Source organism: Triturus cristatus, chromosome 6 (genome assembly GCF_964204655.1).
Source record: "Triturus cristatus chromosome 6, aTriCri1.1, whole genome shotgun sequence".
Taxonomy (NCBI): domain Eukaryota; kingdom Metazoa; phylum Chordata; class Amphibia; order Caudata; family Salamandridae; genus Triturus; species Triturus cristatus.
Genome location: NC_140589.1, coordinates 12,889,676 through 12,910,364, shown reverse-complemented (window position 1 = coordinate 12,910,364; position 20,689 = coordinate 12,889,676). Strand labels below are relative to the sequence as shown.

The 20,689-nt window shown below is 49.8% G+C and overlaps 1 protein-coding gene across 8 annotated transcripts in view; it reads right to left on the bottom strand.

Moving 5' to 3' along the window:
* Nucleotides 1-16,511: 16,511 nt before the first annotated feature.
* Nucleotides 16,512-20,689, bottom strand: part of KLHDC3 (kelch domain containing 3) — a 445,816-nt gene continuing 441,638 nt past the window's right edge. For all 8 annotated transcript variants that reach the window (XR_014962883.1, XM_085610129.1, XM_085610133.1 and 5 more), the window contains one exon: nt 16,512-19,433. Coding sequence is in view for 7 of the 8 variants with exons in the window: in XM_085610129.1 (XP_085466255.1) it covers nt 19,367-19,433 (67 nt within the window). In the remaining variant the exon portion in view is untranslated. The remainder of the gene's footprint in view (nt 19,434-20,689) is intronic.

The following is a 20,689-nucleotide window of genomic DNA, read 5'->3' as shown; positions in this document are numbered from 1 at the left end:
TTGTTCGCCATAAGTTGGCAGGGTATGCTCAGACGTGAGTCCCTTGCTCACTTTGCCACTGGATTCAAGCAAGCCTGGCTGAAGACGGCTGAAATGCCAGAAACCGGTCCTAGGAAGCTTGTTTCCGGTCCAGGGAAGGCATGGCTTGGCAGTTCGGGCTGGACTGTTCCCATGAGGCACAGGGTCAGACTGATTTGCATATGGCCATGTCTGAACTGGGGTGGCAGAGTGGGCTAAAGAATGGTGATGGATCAAACCCAGATCTGTTGACTGGGTGTGAGTGTTTGATTGGTTCTGATGCTCCGTCCATTACCACCCCCTTTTGTACCGCTTTGTTCGCCATAAGTTGGCAGGGTATGCTCAGACGTGAGTCCCTTGCTCACTTTGCCACTGGATTCAAGCAAGCCTGGCTGAAGACGGCTGAAATGCCAGAAACCGGTCCTAGGAAGCTTGTTTCCGGTCCAGGGAAGGCATGGCTTGGCAGTTCGGGCTGGACTGTTCCCATGAGGCACAGGGTCAGACTGATTTGCATATGGCCATGTCTGAACTGGGGTGGCAGAGTGGGCTAAAGAATGGTGATGGATCAAACCCAGATCTGTTGACTGGGTGTGAGTGTTTGATTGGTTCTGATGCTCCGTCCATTACCACCCCCTTTTGTACCGCTTTGTTCGCCATAAGTTGGCAGGGTATGCTCAGACGTGAGTCCCTTGCTCACTTTGCCACTGGATTCAAGCAAGCCTGGCTGAAGACGGCTGAAATGCCAGAAACCGGTCCTAGGAAGCTTGTTTCCGGTCCAGGGAAGGCATGGCTTGGCAGTTCGGGCTGGACTGTTCCCATGAGGCACAGGGTCAGACTGATTTGCATATGGCCATGTCTGAACTGGGGTGGCAGAGTGGGCTAAAGAATGGTGATGGATCAAACCCAGATCTGTTGACTGGGTGTGAGTGTTTGATTGGTTCTGATGCTCCGTCCATTACCACCCCCTTTTGTACCGCTTTGTTCGCCATAAGTTGGCAGGGTATGCTCAGACGTGAGTCCCTTGCTCACTTTGCCACTGGATTCAAGCAAGCCTGGCTGAAGACGGCTGAAATGCCAGAAACCGGTCCTAGGAAGCTTGTTTCCGGTCCAGGGAAGGCATGGCTTGGCAGTTCGGGCTGGACTGTTCCCATGAGGCACAGGGTCAGACTGATTTGCATATGGCCATGTCTGAACTGGGGTGGCAGAGTGGGCTAAAGAATGGTGATGGATCAAACCCAGATCTGTTGACTGGGTGTGAGTGTTTGATTGGTTCTGATGCTCCGTCCATTACCACCCCCTTTTGTACCGCTTTGTTCGCCATAAGTTGGCAGGGTATGCTCAGACGTGAGTCCCTTGCTCACTTTGCCACTGGATTCAAGCAAGCCTGGCTGAAGACGGCTGAAATGCCAGAAACCGGTCCTAGGAAGCTTGTTTCCGGTCCAGGGAAGGCATGGCTTGGCAGTTCGGGCTGGACTGTTCCCATGAGGCACAGGGTCAGACTGATTTGCATATGGCCATGTCTGAACTGGGGTGGCAGAGTGGGCTAAAGAATGGTGATGGATCAAACCCAGATCTGTTGACTGGGTGTGAGTGTTTGATTGGTTCTGATGCTCCGTCCATTACCACCCCCTTTTGTACCGCTTTGTTCGCCATAAGTTGGCAGGGTATGCTCAGACGTGAGTCCCTTGCTCACTTTGCCACTGGATTCAAGCAAGCCTGGCTGAAGACGGCTGAAATGCCAGAAACCGGTCCTAGGAAGCTTGTTTCCGGTCCAGGGAAGGCATGGCTTGGCAGTTCGGGCTGGACTGTTCCCATGAGGCACAGGGTCAGACTGATTTGCATATGGCCATGTCTGAACTGGGGTGGCAGAGTGGGCTAAAGAATGGTGATGGATCAAACCCAGATCTGTTGACTGGGTGTGAGTGTTTGATTGGTTCTGATGCTCCGTCCATTACCACCCCCTTTTGTACCGCTTTGTTCGCCATAAGTTGGCAGGGTATGCTCAGACGTGAGTCCCTTGCTCACTTTGCCACTGGATTCAAGCAAGCCTGGCTGAAGACGGCTGAAATGCCAGAAACCGGTCCTAGGAAGCTTGTTTCCGGTCCAGGGAAGGCATGGCTTGGCAGTTCGGGCTGGACTGTTCCCATGAGGCACAGGGTCAGACTGATTTGCATATGGCCATGTCTGAACTGGGGTGGCAGAGTGGGCTAAAGAATGGTGATGGATCAAACCCAGATCTGTTGACTGGGTGTGAGTGTTTGATTGGTTCTGATGCTCCGTCCATTACCACCCCCTTTTGTACCGCTTTGTTCGCCATAAGTTGGCAGGGTATGCTCAGACGTGAGTCCCTTGCTCACTTTGCCACTGGATTCAAGCAAGCCTGGCTGAAGACGGCTGAAATGCCAGAAACCGGTCCTAGGAAGCTTGTTTCCGGTCCAGGGAAGGCATGGCTTGGCAGTTCGGGCTGGACTGTTCCCATGAGGCACAGGGTCAGACTGATTTGCATATGGCCATGTCTGAACTGGGGTGGCAGAGTGGGCTAAAGAATGGTGATGGATCAAACCCAGATCTGTTGACTGGGTGTGAGTGTTTGATTGGTTCTGATGCTCCGTCCATTACCACCCCCTTTTGTACCGCTTTGTTCGCCATAAGTTGGCAGGGTATGCTCAGACGTGAGTCCCTTGCTCACTTTGCCACTGGATTCAAGCAAGCCTGGCTGAAGACGGCTGAAATGCCAGAAACCGGTCCTAGGAAGCTTGTTTCCGGTCCAGGGAAGGCATGGCTTGGCAGTTCGGGCTGGACTGTTCCCATGAGGCACAGGGTCAGACTGATTTGCATATGGCCATGTCTGAACTGGGGTGGCAGAGTGGGCTAAAGAATGGTGATGGATCAAACCCAGATCTGTTGACTGGGTGTGAGTGTTTGATTGGTTCTGATGCTCCGTCCATTACCACCCCCTTTTGTACCGCTTTGTTCGCCATAAGTTGGCAGGGTATGCTCAGACGTGAGTCCCTTGCTCACTTTGCCACTGGATTCAAGCAAGCCTGGCTGAAGACGGCTGAAATGCCAGAAACCGGTCCTAGGAAGCTTGTTTCCGGTCCAGGGAAGGCATGGCTTGGCAGTTCGGGCTGGACTGTTCCCATGAGGCACAGGGTCAGACTGATTTGCATATGGCCATGTCTGAACTGGGGTGGCAGAGTGGGCTAAAGAATGGTGATGGATCAAACCCAGATCTGTTGACTGGGTGTGAGTGTTTGATTGGTTCTGATGCTCCGTCCATTACCACCCCCTTTTGTACCGCTTTGTTCGCCATAAGTTGGCAGGGTATGCTCAGACGTGAGTCCCTTGCTCACTTTGCCACTGGATTCAAGCAAGCCTGGCTGAAGACGGCTGAAATGCCAGAAACCGGTCCTAGGAAGCTTGTTTCCGGTCCAGGGAAGGCATGGCTTGGCAGTTCGGGCTGGACTGTTCCCATGAGGCACAGGGTCAGACTGATTTGCATATGGCCATGTCTGAACTGGGGTGGCAGAGTGGGCTAAAGAATGGTGATGGATCAAACCCAGATCTGTTGACTGGGTGTGAGTGTTTGATTGGTTCTGATGCTCCGTCCATTACCACCCCCTTTTGTACCGCTTTGTTCGCCATAAGTTGGCAGGGTATGCTCAGACGTGAGTCCCTTGCTCACTTTGCCACTGGATTCAAGCAAGCCTGGCTGAAGACGGCTGAAATGCCAGAAACCGGTCCTAGGAAGCTTGTTTCCGGTCCAGGGAAGGCATGGCTTGGCAGTTCGGGCTGGACTGTTCCCATGAGGCACAGGGTCAGACTGATTTGCATATGGCCATGTCTGAACTGGGGTGGCAGAGTGGGCTAAAGAATGGTGATGGATCAAACCCAGATCTGTTGACTGGGTGTGAGTGTTTGATTGGTTCTGATGCTCCGTCCATTACCACCCCCTTTTGTACCGCTTTGTTCGCCATAAGTTGGCAGGGTATGCTCAGACGTGAGTCCCTTGCTCACTTTGCCACTGGATTCAAGCAAGCCTGGCTGAAGACGGCTGAAATGCCAGAAACCGGTCCTAGGAAGCTTGTTTCCGGTCCAGGGAAGGCATGGCTTGGCAGTTCGGGCTGGACTGTTCCCATGAGGCACAGGGTCAGACTGATTTGCATATGGCCATGTCTGAACTGGGGTGGCAGAGTGGGCTAAAGAATGGTGATGGATCAAACCCAGATCTGTTGACTGGGTGTGAGTGTTTGATTGGTTCTGATGCTCCGTCCATTACCACCCCCTTTTGTACCGCTTTGTTCGCCATAAGTTGGCAGGGTATGCTCAGACGTGAGTCCCTTGCTCACTTTGCCACTGGATTCAAGCAAGCCTGGCTGAAGACGGCTGAAATGCCAGAAACCGGTCCTAGGAAGCTTGTTTCCGGTCCAGGGAAGGCATGGCTTGGCAGTTCGGGCTGGACTGTTCCCATGAGGCACAGGGTCAGACTGATTTGCATATGGCCATGTCTGAACTGGGGTGGCAGAGTGGGCTAAAGAATGGTGATGGATCAAACCCAGATCTGTTGACTGGGTGTGAGTGTTTGATTGGTTCTGATGCTCCGTCCATTACCACCCCCTTTTGTACCGCTTTGTTCGCCATAAGTTGGCAGGGTATGCTCAGACGTGAGTCCCTTGCTCACTTTGCCACTGGATTCAAGCAAGCCTGGCTGAAGACGGCTGAAATGCCAGAAACCGGTCCTAGGAAGCTTGTTTCCGGTCCAGGGAAGGCATGGCTTGGCAGTTCGGGCTGGACTGTTCCCATGAGGCACAGGGTCAGACTGATTTGCATATGGCCATGTCTGAACTGGGGTGGCAGAGTGGGCTAAAGAATGGTGATGGATCAAACCCAGATCTGTTGACTGGGTGTGAGTGTTTGATTGGTTCTGATGCTCCGTCCATTACCACCCCCTTTTGTACCGCTTTGTTCGCCATAAGTTGGCAGGGTATGCTCAGACGTGAGTCCCTTGCTCACTTTGCCACTGGATTCAAGCAAGCCTGGCTGAAGACGGCTGAAATGCCAGAAACCGGTCCTAGGAAGCTTGTTTCCGGTCCAGGGAAGGCATGGCTTGGCAGTTCGGGCTGGACTGTTCCCATGAGGCACAGGGTCAGACTGATTTGCATATGGCCATGTCTGAACTGGGGTGGCAGAGTGGGCTAAAGAATGGTGATGGATCAAACCCAGATCTGTTGACTGGGTGTGAGTGTTTGATTGGTTCTGATGCTCCGTCCATTACCACCCCCTTTTGTACCGCTTTGTTCGCCATAAGTTGGCAGGGTATGCTCAGACGTGAGTCCCTTGCTCACTTTGCCACTGGATTCAAGCAAGCCTGGCTGAAGACGGCTGAAATGCCAGAAACCGGTCCTAGGAAGCTTGTTTCCGGTCCAGGGAAGGCATGGCTTGGCAGTTCGGGCTGGACTGTTCCCATGAGGCACAGGGTCAGACTGATTTGCATATGGCCATGTCTGAACTGGGGTGGCAGAGTGGGCTAAAGAATGGTGATGGATCAAACCCAGATCTGTTGACTGGGTGTGAGTGTTTGATTGGTTCTGATGCTCCGTCCATTACCACCCCCTTTTGTACCGCTTTGTTCGCCATAAGTTGGCAGGGTATGCTCAGACGTGAGTCCCTTGCTCACTTTGCCACTGGATTCAAGCAAGCCTGGCTGAAGACGGCTGAAATGCCAGAAACCGGTCCTAGGAAGCTTGTTTCCGGTCCAGGGAAGGCATGGCTTGGCAGTTCGGGCTGGACTGTTCCCATGAGGCACAGGGTCAGACTGATTTGCATATGGCCATGTCTGAACTGGGGTGGCAGAGTGGGCTAAAGAATGGTGATGGATCAAACCCAGATCTGTTGACTGGGTGTGAGTGTTTGATTGGTTCTGATGCTCCGTCCATTACCACCCCCTTTTGTACCGCTTTGTTCGCCATAAGTTGGCAGGGTATGCTCAGACGTGAGTCCCTTGCTCACTTTGCCACTGGATTCAAGCAAGCCTGGCTGAAGACGGCTGAAATGCCAGAAACCGGTCCTAGGAAGCTTGTTTCCGGTCCAGGGAAGGCATGGCTTGGCAGTTCGGGCTGGACTGTTCCCATGAGGCACAGGGTCAGACTGATTTGCATATGGCCATGTCTGAACTGGGGTGGCAGAGTGGGCTAAAGAATGGTGATGGATCAAACCCAGATCTGTTGACTGGGTGTGAGTGTTTGATTGGTTCTGATGCTCCGTCCATTACCACCCCCTTTTGTACCGCTTTGTTCGCCATAAGTTGGCAGGGTATGCTCAGACGTGAGTCCCTTGCTCACTTTGCCACTGGATTCAAGCAAGCCTGGCTGAAGACGGCTGAAATGCCAGAAACCGGTCCTAGGAAGCTTGTTTCCGGTCCAGGGAAGGCATGGCTTGGCAGTTCGGGCTGGACTGTTCCCATGAGGCACAGGGTCAGACTGATTTGCATATGGCCATGTCTGAACTGGGGTGGCAGAGTGGGCTAAAGAATGGTGATGGATCAAACCCAGATCTGTTGACTGGGTGTGAGTGTTTGATTGGTTCTGATGCTCCGTCCATTACCACCCCCTTTTGTACCGCTTTGTTCGCCATAAGTTGGCAGGGTATGCTCAGACGTGAGTCCCTTGCTCACTTTGCCACTGGATTCAAGCAAGCCTGGCTGAAGACGGCTGAAATGCCAGAAACCGGTCCTAGGAAGCTTGTTTCCGGTCCAGGGAAGGCATGGCTTGGCAGTTCGGGCTGGACTGTTCCCATGAGGCACAGGGTCAGACTGATTTGCATATGGCCATGTCTGAACTGGGGTGGCAGAGTGGGCTAAAGAATGGTGATGGATCAAACCCAGATCTGTTGACTGGGTGTGAGTGTTTGATTGGTTCTGATGCTCCGTCCATTACCACCCCCTTTTGTACCGCTTTGTTCGCCATAAGTTGGCAGGGTATGCTCAGACGTGAGTCCCTTGCTCACTTTGCCACTGGATTCAAGCAAGCCTGGCTGAAGACGGCTGAAATGCCAGAAACCGGTCCTAGGAAGCTTGTTTCCGGTCCAGGGAAGGCATGGCTTGGCAGTTCGGGCTGGACTGTTCCCATGAGGCACAGGGTCAGACTGATTTGCATATGGCCATGTCTGAACTGGGGTGGCAGAGTGGGCTAAAGAATGGTGATGGATCAAACCCAGATCTGTTGACTGGGTGTGAGTGTTTGATTGGTTCTGATGCTCCGTCCATTACCACCCCCTTTTGTACCGCTTTGTTCGCCATAAGTTGGCAGGGTATGCTCAGACGTGAGTCCCTTGCTCACTTTGCCACTGGATTCAAGCAAGCCTGGCTGAAGACGGCTGAAATGCCAGAAACCGGTCCTAGGAAGCTTGTTTCCGGTCCAGGGAAGGCATGGCTTGGCAGTTCGGGCTGGACTGTTCCCATGAGGCACAGGGTCAGACTGATTTGCATATGGCCATGTCTGAACTGGGGTGGCAGAGTGGGCTAAAGAATGGTGATGGATCAAACCCAGATCTGTTGACTGGGTGTGAGTGTTTGATTGGTTCTGATGCTCCGTCCATTACCACCCCCTTTTGTACCGCTTTGTTCGCCATAAGTTGGCAGGGTATGCTCAGACGTGAGTCCCTTGCTCACTTTGCCACTGGATTCAAGCAAGCCTGGCTGAAGACGGCTGAAATGCCAGAAACCGGTCCTAGGAAGCTTGTTTCCGGTCCAGGGAAGGCATGGCTTGGCAGTTCGGGCTGGACTGTTCCCATGAGGCACAGGGTCAGACTGATTTGCATATGGCCATGTCTGAACTGGGGTGGCAGAGTGGGCTAAAGAATGGTGATGGATCAAACCCAGATCTGTTGACTGGGTGTGAGTGTTTGATTGGTTCTGATGCTCCGTCCATTACCACCCCCTTTTGTACCGCTTTGTTCGCCATAAGTTGGCAGGGTATGCTCAGACGTGAGTCCCTTGCTCACTTTGCCACTGGATTCAAGCAAGCCTGGCTGAAGACGGCTGAAATGCCAGAAACCGGTCCTAGGAAGCTTGTTTCCGGTCCAGGGAAGGCATGGCTTGGCAGTTCGGGCTGGACTGTTCCCATGAGGCACAGGGTCAGACTGATTTGCATATGGCCATGTCTGAACTGGGGTGGCAGAGTGGGCTAAAGAATGGTGATGGATCAAACCCAGATCTGTTGACTGGGTGTGAGTGTTTGATTGGTTCTGATGCTCCGTCCATTACCACCCCCTTTTGTACCGCTTTGTTCGCCATAAGTTGGCAGGGTATGCTCAGACGTGAGTCCCTTGCTCACTTTGCCACTGGATTCAAGCAAGCCTGGCTGAAGACGGCTGAAATGCCAGAAACCGGTCCTAGGAAGCTTGTTTCCGGTCCAGGGAAGGCATGGCTTGGCAGTTCGGGCTGGACTGTTCCCATGAGGCACAGGGTCAGACTGATTTGCATATGGCCATGTCTGAACTGGGGTGGCAGAGTGGGCTAAAGAATGGTGATGGATCAAACCCAGATCTGTTGACTGGGTGTGAGTGTTTGATTGGTTCTGATGCTCCGTCCATTACCACCCCCTTTTGTACCGCTTTGTTCGCCATAAGTTGGCAGGGTATGCTCAGACGTGAGTCCCTTGCTCACTTTGCCACTGGATTCAAGCAAGCCTGGCTGAAGACGGCTGAAATGCCAGAAACCGGTCCTAGGAAGCTTGTTTCCGGTCCAGGGAAGGCATGGCTTGGCAGTTCGGGCTGGACTGTTCCCATGAGGCACAGGGTCAGACTGATTTGCATATGGCCATGTCTGAACTGGGGTGGCAGAGTGGGCTAAAGAATGGTGATGGATCAAACCCAGATCTGTTGACTGGGTGTGAGTGTTTGATTGGTTCTGATGCTCCGTCCATTACCACCCCCTTTTGTACCGCTTTGTTCGCCATAAGTTGGCAGGGTATGCTCAGACGTGAGTCCCTTGCTCACTTTGCCACTGGATTCAAGCAAGCCTGGCTGAAGACGGCTGAAATGCCAGAAACCGGTCCTAGGAAGCTTGTTTCCGGTCCAGGGAAGGCATGGCTTGGCAGTTCGGGCTGGACTGTTCCCATGAGGCACAGGGTCAGACTGATTTGCATATGGCCATGTCTGAACTGGGGTGGCAGAGTGGGCTAAAGAATGGTGATGGATCAAACCCAGATCTGTTGACTGGGTGTGAGTGTTTGATTGGTTCTGATGCTCCGTCCATTACCACCCCCTTTTGTACCGCTTTGTTCGCCATAAGTTGGCAGGGTATGCTCAGACGTGAGTCCCTTGCTCACTTTGCCACTGGATTCAAGCAAGCCTGGCTGAAGACGGCTGAAATGCCAGAAACCGGTCCTAGGAAGCTTGTTTCCGGTCCAGGGAAGGCATGGCTTGGCAGTTCGGGCTGGACTGTTCCCATGAGGCACAGGGTCAGACTGATTTGCATATGGCCATGTCTGAACTGGGGTGGCAGAGTGGGCTAAAGAATGGTGATGGATCAAACCCAGATCTGTTGACTGGGTGTGAGTGTTTGATTGGTTCTGATGCTCCGTCCATTACCACCCCCTTTTGTACCGCTTTGTTCGCCATAAGTTGGCAGGGTATGCTCAGACGTGAGTCCCTTGCTCACTTTGCCACTGGATTCAAGCAAGCCTGGCTGAAGACGGCTGAAATGCCAGAAACCGGTCCTAGGAAGCTTGTTTCCGGTCCAGGGAAGGCATGGCTTGGCAGTTCGGGCTGGACTGTTCCCATGAGGCACAGGGTCAGACTGATTTGCATATGGCCATGTCTGAACTGGGGTGGCAGAGTGGGCTAAAGAATGGTGATGGATCAAACCCAGATCTGTTGACTGGGTGTGAGTGTTTGATTGGTTCTGATGCTCCGTCCATTACCACCCCCTTTTGTACCGCTTTGTTCGTGAATAATGTTATCATCACAAACTCTACATTTCATGTTAAATCCAAAGTCGAAATCAGATGTTTACAGGAATTACATGTTTTTTAAAAACCGCTTTGACTTCATAAAGAGTTGCTATTTTGGTTTTATGCTTATTTCTGTAAATTGATCTATTTGTATGATCATATTTTTATCAATAGTTGCCTTTTTTGCCTACCGTATGTTTTTGTAATTTGTTTTTATGATCACATTATAGTGACTTGATTTTCAAACAAGCTAATAAAATTTAATTGTCCCTGGACTCTCGAAAGCAGCCCTAGAGCGGCCGCAGATGCTCAGGACAGCTCTAGTCTGCTCCGGTGTCCCTGGATCTAATGAACAGAATGAGAAGCGTCGCGCCCCAACCCTCAAGAAAAGGCATTTCTGGGCTTCCGGGTACTGACGTAAGGCACGTAACGCGGACCCGGACTGCCGGAAGTGCCGCTGAGATCGGGACTTCGGGTCGATTGGTGCGGTGGGATCGGCGGCGAGCCCGGGCCCCGGGGACAGAGGAAGCATACCGGAGACGACCCTCCCTGTTTGAATATTAGCGAATTGAGGCGCAAGGTGCAGCCACATACAGGTGGAAGGTGAGGGCACCGGACTTGCATCGAGACACCGCGTGTTTGCTAAGTGCTGGGCGAGGGCTTGCAAGCGCGGCGAGACACCTCGGGCCATATGCTCACACTAAAGACACACTCTATGGTCCTGAATGAACGAGCGCTACCCTGAGACAGCTGTGGGAGATGACTCCTGGAGGAACTGTTAAACCTGCCAATACATGTGTTTGTTGCTGGGAGTTGTGGAGGGATATAGAGCGGCAGTATCAAATTGGCGGCTGGAGATAGGAGAGGGTGTCTCAGACTTACCGAGGGGGCAGACACCGGTGTGGATCAGGCGCTCTATTCCTGCACTGGTCGCTGGGCCAACTCACCCCTCGCGCCGCCGCAGTTTCCTTCAACGCAGCCGCAGAGAGGAGGACAGGGACTACAACCCTCAGCTTCCCTAGCGTCCGGAAAGCCGCCAACGCCGCTCCCGCGCACTGAGCGCACTTAAGCACAGCACTTCCCCCGCGGGACCGCGCGCGGGCGGCGCCGGACGAAGCCCGGACAAAAGGCGGACAGTCCGGGACAGGACGTGACTGGGCTGGGCCAAAGACCTTGATTCATACAGGCCGTCGGTCTTTGTGTCCTGTACACAGTGAGGTTTTATTATTTGTTTCAAACTAAGGGTTCACATATGTTGGTTAACTAAAACCCTGCTTGTAAACGGATTTTAATATTTTACCATTTGGGTGTAATTCGGAAAAGCTTTATTCGATCTTTTAGTGATAATGTGTTACTGTTAAACATGTCAAAGCAAAAAGTTCCCCCAATGCCTCAGACTCTGGATAATTACTTAGTGAAGATTGTAAGCAAAATCAATTGCGAGAGGCGACAATCTTTAGGGCTAAGTAGTCCCCCCCCCATTACCTATTATGCAATCTCTACCTGATCCATTGGCATTGGACGACAGTAGTAGTGTTTGCACTAATCTTGGTGTTCCTGCTAGGGAAATGACGGAGCAGAATACCTCCACCTTAGTCGATCTTGAGGTTTCTACTGATTCTATAGTGCCGCACTCACCGACCCCAGTACCTAGAGTGGTCAGAGCATGTAGGAAAACCCAGATAAAACGCGGGGGTTCACATCCCGCAAGAAAAAGAGCAGTTAGCCCCCTTAAGAACTTAGATAAGGACGAGGATATTACGACAAATAATGACGCCGTTAAATTGGATGCTGAACAAATTAAAAACTTAGTAAGCACCATTGACTCAAAGATTAATTATTATTAAACCTCTTATGGTAAAAATTGATCAGCTAACCGCAGAGGTTAATAGATTAGGTGATCTCCTTAAGAATACAGTGGAGGAAGCGGACAGTGTATCAGCTCCAATAATAAGTAATCATGACACTCAGGTTGCTCCCTCTGGGGGAGATACAGGTACAGATATTAGCAGGAATGCTGTACAGAATCCCCCGCCAGCCCAGCCCTCAGCCTGTAACGATAGTCAGGCTGTATTAATGCCAGATAGAAATGAGGACTGGACTGTGGTAAGGCGAAGGCGCGCCATTAATCTCCCTCCCGATTGCGCACCATATGTGGTAGTTTTGACTAATGTCCCCCCTGTCGAGAATGGGAATCACCAGGCAACACACGAGTCTTTAAAAAATAAAACTGTTTCCTGGATGCACAGACACTGTGGATTCCCAACTGTATTTTCTGATCAAGTTTTGACTACCAGAAGGGTAAATTGGATAGGGAGCTCTAAGAAAAGTACTAGTGGTGATTGCGGTATTATAAATTTAAAAAACCCTCAACATGCTGCCACTGTATTACTGAGAGCTGCCTCATTACCAATTACCGATAATAATGTGTGTGCCCGCTCGCTTGCTTTCTTCTATAGTCACCATAACATCGCACCCTATGAGAATAGAAGAAGTAGATTCTGCCCAGTCATACAAAGGCCATACCCCGACATTTTAATGCAAAACCGATTTCAACCCTTACATTTTTTGGATGCAAATGATTGACTCAATCAGGCAGGGCAGTTTTTACCCCAGGAGATTATTAATCCCTGTGTAGACACATGTATAGATAATATCGTGGCCCATGAGATCCCCATCAAAACAGTAATTGAATTGGCGGTGGATACAAGGGCACCGCCTGAATGTGGGGACATACTTAATTTAAACCAGAACGAGAATAGGGGACGAAATAATGGTCTGATGCATGATAGCAACTGTGCTAGGGGTAAAGGTACTACTGTTTGTTGGAATGTGGCAGGGTTGAAATCAAAGGAGAGGGACCCGGGATGGTTAACGTTTATTAATGCCCATGACATTTTATGTCTTCAGGAAACATGGTGTAAAGATGAAGTTAACTACGAGGGATTTGTCTCTTATAATCTACCGGCACTGGGAGGAGGTATAGGTAGAGCGAAGGGTGGTCTCCTTATACTTGTAACGATTTGTCGTCCCATTGTGGTTAAAAAGTATATCCCTGTAGGGGAACTTGTGCAGATCCTCTGGCTTGTTGATGATAAAGACCATAATGTTCTACTGATTAATTACTACAATAATATTTTTGATGGTACCCGGGTCAAAGTAGTAACAGACTTAGCCGGTGCTATTGAAAATCTATGTCTGGATGAGAAGGTTGGATTTGATTTTATCTGGGTAGGGGATTTTAATACCACATTGTGCGAATTGTCTACACAAAGGGCCTGTGGGGTTACCAATAATGCTGGCTGGGATGTCTTGCATTTCGGGCATAGCAGTTATGGGGAAGCATTGCATAAGCTCATGGGCTGCTATGACCTGGAAATAATGGAGTGTTGTAAAGATGCTAACGGTCTATCCATTCCCACTTTTAAAAATTGGCACACCAGCTCTGTCATTGATCATGTGATCATATCTTCTAATATCAGTTCTTACTGTGATCCACCAAGAATTGAAGTAACTACATTAAGTGATCACAATCGTATTATTTTGGACACCAACCTCTGGGCTGGCAGCTCGGTGGACGTAGGAATTATTATCACTAATGTAGAACCACATAGGACTAATGGTGTAAGGCTAAGATGGATTGGTGAAAGAGCTGATGAACTAACTAGCTCCATAATTAAAGAGAGCCTGCTGGACATTGTTTCTATTTTAGAAAATAGTTGTGACTCTGAGAAGGTTTTATATTGTTTTAACCTAATTAATAAAGCTATTGATGCCAAGTTTACTGGACGTAATAGCGGCCAATGTAGGAACGGACCGGGCTGGTTTAATCACCATTGCACTTCCACATTAACTGACCTCAAGCGGGCACTGGCAGCGAAGCCCAGGGACAAAAAATTGATAATTAAACTGAGAACGGATTATAAATGTGCGCTCAAACAGAGGAAGCGTGAATTGCAGCAACAGGGTTGGGTCTCCCTCAACCAAGCAGCAGAGTTATCGAATTGTCCCCTATTCTGGGCCGCGGTTAACTCGCCTTTTTTAAGGGATGAAAAAACACCTCAGTTGACTTCTAACGTATCAAGCGAGGGTTGGATTGCACATTTTTCTAGCATTTTTGACTCTAATAATGTCACTGATGCCAGTCCCAATAAGTGGCCTGTTTTGCCCCTGGACATTTCTATTAGTGAGGTTAAGTGTGGTATACGTGCTAGCAAAGGAGGGAAAGCCCAGGGTCCGGATGGGGTACCTATAGACGTCTATAAAGCTGCACCAGATGTCTGGGGCCCTCTTTTAACTATTGTTTTTAATGCAGCTGTGTGTGCCGAGGCCCCTGTAACCTGGGGTGAATCAATTATTGTGCCAATTCATAAAAAGGGAAGTAGGTCTGACGCTAAGAATTACCGCCCGATCTCTCTCCTTGACTCTTCAGTTAAGGTTATGAGTAGAGTCATGCTAGTGAGATTAGAGGAATGGGCTGAGCAGGATAGCATACTGGCCGACAGCCAGTACGGTTTTAGGAAGGGACGGGGTACGCTCTACCAGTGCATCAATCTTGATTTACTGATCGGGAAATATACTGAAGCGAAACCCGGCTCCATGTATCTCTGCTTTGCAGACCTGAGCAGCGCATTCGATATGGTAGATCATTTTATTCTATGGCCAACCTTACTAAAGCTAGGAGCACCAGAAGGCATAATCTTTTCTCGCTAGGTTATACGAGAAATTGAAAACCAATGTACGTTTTGGAACCAGAGGAGAATGTACCCCAAAAAACTGTGTTACACGGGGAATTAGACAGGGCTGTGTTCTGGCACCCCTCCTATTTATTTTATTTATTAATGGAATTGATGCTATTTTAAAAAAAGTTAATGCTGATGCTCCCCAGATCAACGGTGTTCCGGTGCCGGTGTTATTATACGCCAATGACGCTGTTTTACTTTCTAGAACACCTATTGGACTACAACGACTAATGGATAGTTTCTCCTCCTTTATCAAAGGTAGAAAACTAGTAATTAATAAGGGGAAAACGCATACCATGACCTGTGGAGCTAAAGCTAAAAGGTTAAATGCCTTTTTCATAGACGGTGAAAAGGTGCAACAGGTGGACAAATTTTGTTACTTAGGTATTACCTTCTCCAATGACAGGAAGTGGAACAATGAATTTAATAATATCCGGAACAAAATGGCAAAAAATGCCCATGGTATTTATAGATTTGCTGCAAAAGTTGGGGAACGTCGTACCAGGGATATGCTCAAGATTTACCAAGCTAGATGTGTGACCATAGCTCTGTATGGGGGGGGGGAGTATGGGGTTATAGCTGTGCTTACAACTTACAGTTAGAGGAAAATACCTTTTTAAAAAAGCTCCTGTTTTTGCCCATCTCTGTCTCAACTGAATTAAGCCATCGAGAACTAGCCATTAATTATCTAATCGATTTGTTATCGCTTAGACCACTGATGATTTGGCGGTCTTTTTGGCTTGGCGATGAGAAGTCACTTAACCCCTTCGGTGCTCATGACGGAACGGTTCCGTCATGAGCCACGGTTGAGCTGTGCTCATGACGGAACCGTTCCGTCATGACCACGCCCGCGCAGGAAAAGATCAGCACAGCAGGGGAATCCGTCCAGCATGGAAGGGGTTAATAGATCTATTGTCGAGGATTGTTTACGTTTGGATAAATACCGAGATATTCCCTGGGTTAAGTATGTCGTTTGTTTTTCAGACATTTTTAACCTGAATATTTTAAATAACCCTAGTGCAGCATCAACGATCTCCAAATTAGAAATGAAAAGCATATTCCTGACTTATGCGGAAAGGAAACGAGCAATCATAGCCGGATCATTGTCCTCTGTCATTTTCTATAATAGATATAATTTAGTGGAGGGTTTTCCATCTTACCTAACTATGGTGACTAGGTGCTCACACAAATTTGTGCTAACCAGACTAAGATTTGGGATGGCACATTGTTTAGTAGCCCATCCAAATATACAGAAACATCCGATCGGGCCATGTAGGTGCGATGATGTATCTACACAGAGCACTGTGCACCTTCTGCTGTTCTGTAAACTGTATACAAGCTTCCGTATAGCTTTTTTGAAACCTTTGTTTGTTAAATACGGAGTACGTACAGCCAAACATGCTATGGCTTTAATTTTTAATTTGCAATCGGCAGACATTTGTTTTTATACTGCTATATTTTTAAACCAGATGCATCAATTCCAGGAAAAGTATGAGTTTTAATGAATTCTGATTATTAATTATATATATTTATGTAGATAATATGCATTGTCTAATGAGTCATTGATCATAACTAGCTATTGTAAATTTTAGCTGTTATGTCTTTTTAAAATGTATTGTTGTTTCTTTTGTTTATGCTTTTATGGTCATTTACATTTGCCGAATAAAGCTTCATGAATTGAATTGAACAGGATTCACCTCTGTTCAGTCTCTTCTGGGGATCTGAACACGGTGCTTTTCTCACTTATCTTTGCCAGGTGAGAACAATGATCAAAGAATGAAAGGAAGACACAAGGAAGTGCTTGTTTAAATATTTATAAAATTAATGCTCTGTTTGACAGCGTCCAGCAAATTGATTCAGACACCCCAAGGAATCCCACTCTTGGAACAGTTCCCATCAAACCGGTCACCCGGACATCAACACTGTATAACAGCCTTTTAGATACTCCAACCTTTGGCAGTCCAAGAGATCCTGGTCAAAAAAGAGCTTATCCTCTGAGGTCTTCAGGCCTTCTTTAGTGGAGAACTTGCCAACAGAGCCCATCTCTAGAGTGAGACGGCTCAACTGGTCCCCATCTGTAGGGAGGATGAAACCTCATCAAAGGAAGGGGAGCTGGACGAACAGATCAAACTTTCTGTGGCAACCCTTCCTAACAGATTCTAATCTGAATGCAGAGATCCAACAGATCCCGGTCTGCAGGGTGGGGTGGCAAAATGAATCCCCATTTGTGTACCACCTGGTCTTGGAAATAACACTTTGCAATCGAGCAACAGATCTTACTGTTAATGGAGGGGACCCAACAGATCCCATCTCATGAGATAAGGAGACCACACCCGCTACAGAGCATTCCGCAATCAACTCGATCCCACTGATAAATCACACACACAGAAACAGTCCCAACACACTGCACCTACAAAGGGTCACAGGGGGGGCACACCTCCAAGAGGGTCCCAGTGCTTGCTGACAGCACACACATCTCTGAGGCACGAGAAATTCATGAGATGCCATCTCTGACGAGTAAATACAGGTAACCCCACCCCCTGCTAGGGATTAAAAAATCCATTGTACACAGACCACGAAAAGCACAGGTGCATCGGTCACACGCACACACAGATTCATTGTGTACCACAAGTCCCCTTCCCTACGGATTCAACGTGCACGGCCATCCCCTGCTTGTCTGAAGGGTACGCATGTGCTCCCAGAGGACTTACTAGAACAACAAACATACTCATATCAACCGTTGGGGAGCCACCAAAAAAAACAACACACACACACCACACACACACACACCTCATCCTTGAGGAAGCCACCCAACACATGCAGCTCAACCAGTTAAAGTCCACAATACACACTTGAGTCCAAGAGGCATTTTACCATAGTAAACCCACCAGAGTCCATCGAGGGCAGATTACCCACAAGCATGGCAACCCTCAACAGGCAACTCTACATCTACATCCAGAGAGCAAGGCACCCCATTACTATTCCATTTCAATGGTTGACAAGCTTGACACTTCCTTATCCTGCTGGAGACCTGAGCTGTTAAGTCCCTCAGACCCCCAGCACCTGAACCCTGGCTCACCACACTTTCATATCTCAACTCCTGAGACGTCGTACACAACCCAGCTGTTACCTCCCAATCCAAACTCTTGATGAATCTCACACTTTCTAACCGGAAGAGCCACACACCTGCCAACCCTTGAAGAGGCTGACACAACTCGAACATTTTGGGAGCCGCACTCAAAACCACCAGTTGAAGTGCTCCATATAACTAACGCTGCTGCACACATCCCATTAAGAGAGCCTCACACATTCCAACCCTCAGAGGGCATCACTCATAACCATAGAGGCGCTCCACAGAACCCCCAACGCAGAGCACTCACACATCTCACCCCTCGAACAGTCACACACACACACACACTAACACTGAGAACTCAAACACCAGAACCACTGAGGGCTACGCCCCCTATCACTTGAGACCACACACCTCAAACGGGGAATGCAATCTGGCCCAGTGACCAAGGGCCACCATACCAGCATAACCCAATCCATATGTAAGGTGACCAAAGTACACCCAGTTCCACAGTGAATCATGGCTGCACCCCCTTCTGATGCAGTCTAGTCACTGGCATAGCTCACCAGTGGTTTCTCAAAGCACACATGTCCACTCTGTTTCTGTGCTATTTTTCAAAAAGAGAACCCTGGGAACTCAAAAATACTGCACCATCCTTAGTCCATGTCTTTTAAACTCAAGCAGGTGCTCTTCCTTGGTGAGCTCCACCTTAAGGCAATGCTGCAACAGGCAGTGTAGGCTCTACTGAGAGTCAGCGTGCGTGGAGACAGAAGGTATAATACAGGTGGAGAAGGAAGCCCCACCCCACATGAAGACACTGAAGCAGCAACAGGAAGCGTATCATCAGAGTGGCACTTCTGACCAAGGGTAGAAAGAAACAACGGACCTCACGGGTATCCACCTCGTAGCCGTGGAGAGGTTTGTGCTTGTTGTCTTTGATGCAGGCAGTGCTGTGCAAAACGTGTCCAGACAGTTTACAATCCGCCTCTGAGAAACAATCTCTGCTTATTAGGTGGTCCCCACGCATCCTGGGCGGAGCAAGCAGTTACAGCCCACCATTCGGGACAAGAAGCGACAAGTGCAGTCAGAAAGGGATGTCCTTTTCGGAGTCCGCAGGCCTCCATCGCAGTAGGCTGCACACAAGGAAGAAAGTCTGCGTTAAAGTTGCACATTGCCCACAAAAGGTGGTCTACTGAAAGACATGGATGACAGAGACGGGTATGGCCAGGATGAAGGCAGTGCAGGAGAGGTGGCGGGAGCCATGAGGTGTTTGTTCAGAATGGCTCCCCTACAAATCACACAGAAGTGGAGGTGCTCCACGTGTACGGAAGGGTGCAGGACATGGACGTGCAAAAACAGACATTCGATGAACTATGGTGGACCCAAGCAGAGAGGCACATATGGCGCTCTATGCACAGGACGGAAGCTTAGTTCGTGCAATGATGGGATGGTCAATCAATCCATGAGAAGAACTGACGGTGGACAAGACCAAGAGTAGAGACAAGAGATGGACGGTGAGGCATGAATGAATGCGAAGCGGGGATGGCGAGTGAATCCATACGGGGACGGAAGACGATGGCAGGCTATCCATGCGAGGACAGAATGGGACGGCTGATGGTGCTGTTAGTGGTCATTGCGGTTAGCTCCCACCTGCAAAAAAAGAGAAAAGGCAATGAGACATCTGCTCTCAGAGGCTGCGCAGACACTAAATAGAGGACTGTGGTAACACTACCCTCTTCTGGCAACCCACACCTGATACACGCCTCATCGTTCTTCGGCCAACCCACAGCTGATACACACCACCTCCCACTTCGGCAAACCCATGCCTGATACACAGCACCACCCTCTTCGGCCAACCCACACCTCATACACAGCACCTCCCTCTTCACCCAACCCACACCTGATACACACCACCTACTTCTTCGGCCAACCCACACCTGATACACAGCACCTCCCTCTAAGGCCAACTCACACCTCATACACACCACCTCCCTCTTCAGCCAACCCACACCTGATACACACCGCCTCCCTCTTCGGCCAACCCATACCTGATACACAGCATCTCCCTCTTCGGCCAACTCACACCTCATATACACCACCTCCCTCTTCGGCCAACCCACACCTCATACACACCACCTCCCTCTTTGGCTAACCCACACCTCATACACACCACCTCCCTCTTTGGCTAACCCACACCTGATACACACCACCTACCTCTTCGGCCAACCCACACCTCATACACACCACCTCCCTCTTTGGCCAACCCATACCTGATGCACAGCACCTCCCTCTTTGGCCAACCCATACCTGATGCACAGCACCTCCCTCTTTGGCCAACTCACAACCTCATACACACCACCTCCCTCTTCAGCCAACCCACACCTCATACACACCACCTCCCTCTTTAGCCAACCCACACCTCATACACACCACCTCCCTCTTCAGCCAACCCACACCTCATACACACCGCCTCCCTCTTCGGCCAACCCACACCTGATACACAGCACCTCCCTCTTCGGCCAACCCACACCACCTCCCTCTTCGGCCAACCCACACCTGATACTCAGCACCTCCCTCTTCGGCCAACTCACACCTCATACACACCACCTCCCTCTTCAGCCAACCCACACCTCATACACACCACCTCCCTCTTCAGCCAACCCACACCTCATACACACCACCTCCCTCTTCGGCCAACCCACACCTCATACAAACCACCTCCCTCTTCAGCCAACCCACACCTGATACACACCACCTCCCTCTTCGGTCAACCCACACCTCACACACAACCTCCCTCTTCGGCCAACCCATACCTGATACACAGCACCTTCCTCTTCGGCCAACCCACACCTCATACACAACACCTCCCTCTTCTGCCAACCCACACCTCATACACAGCACCTCCC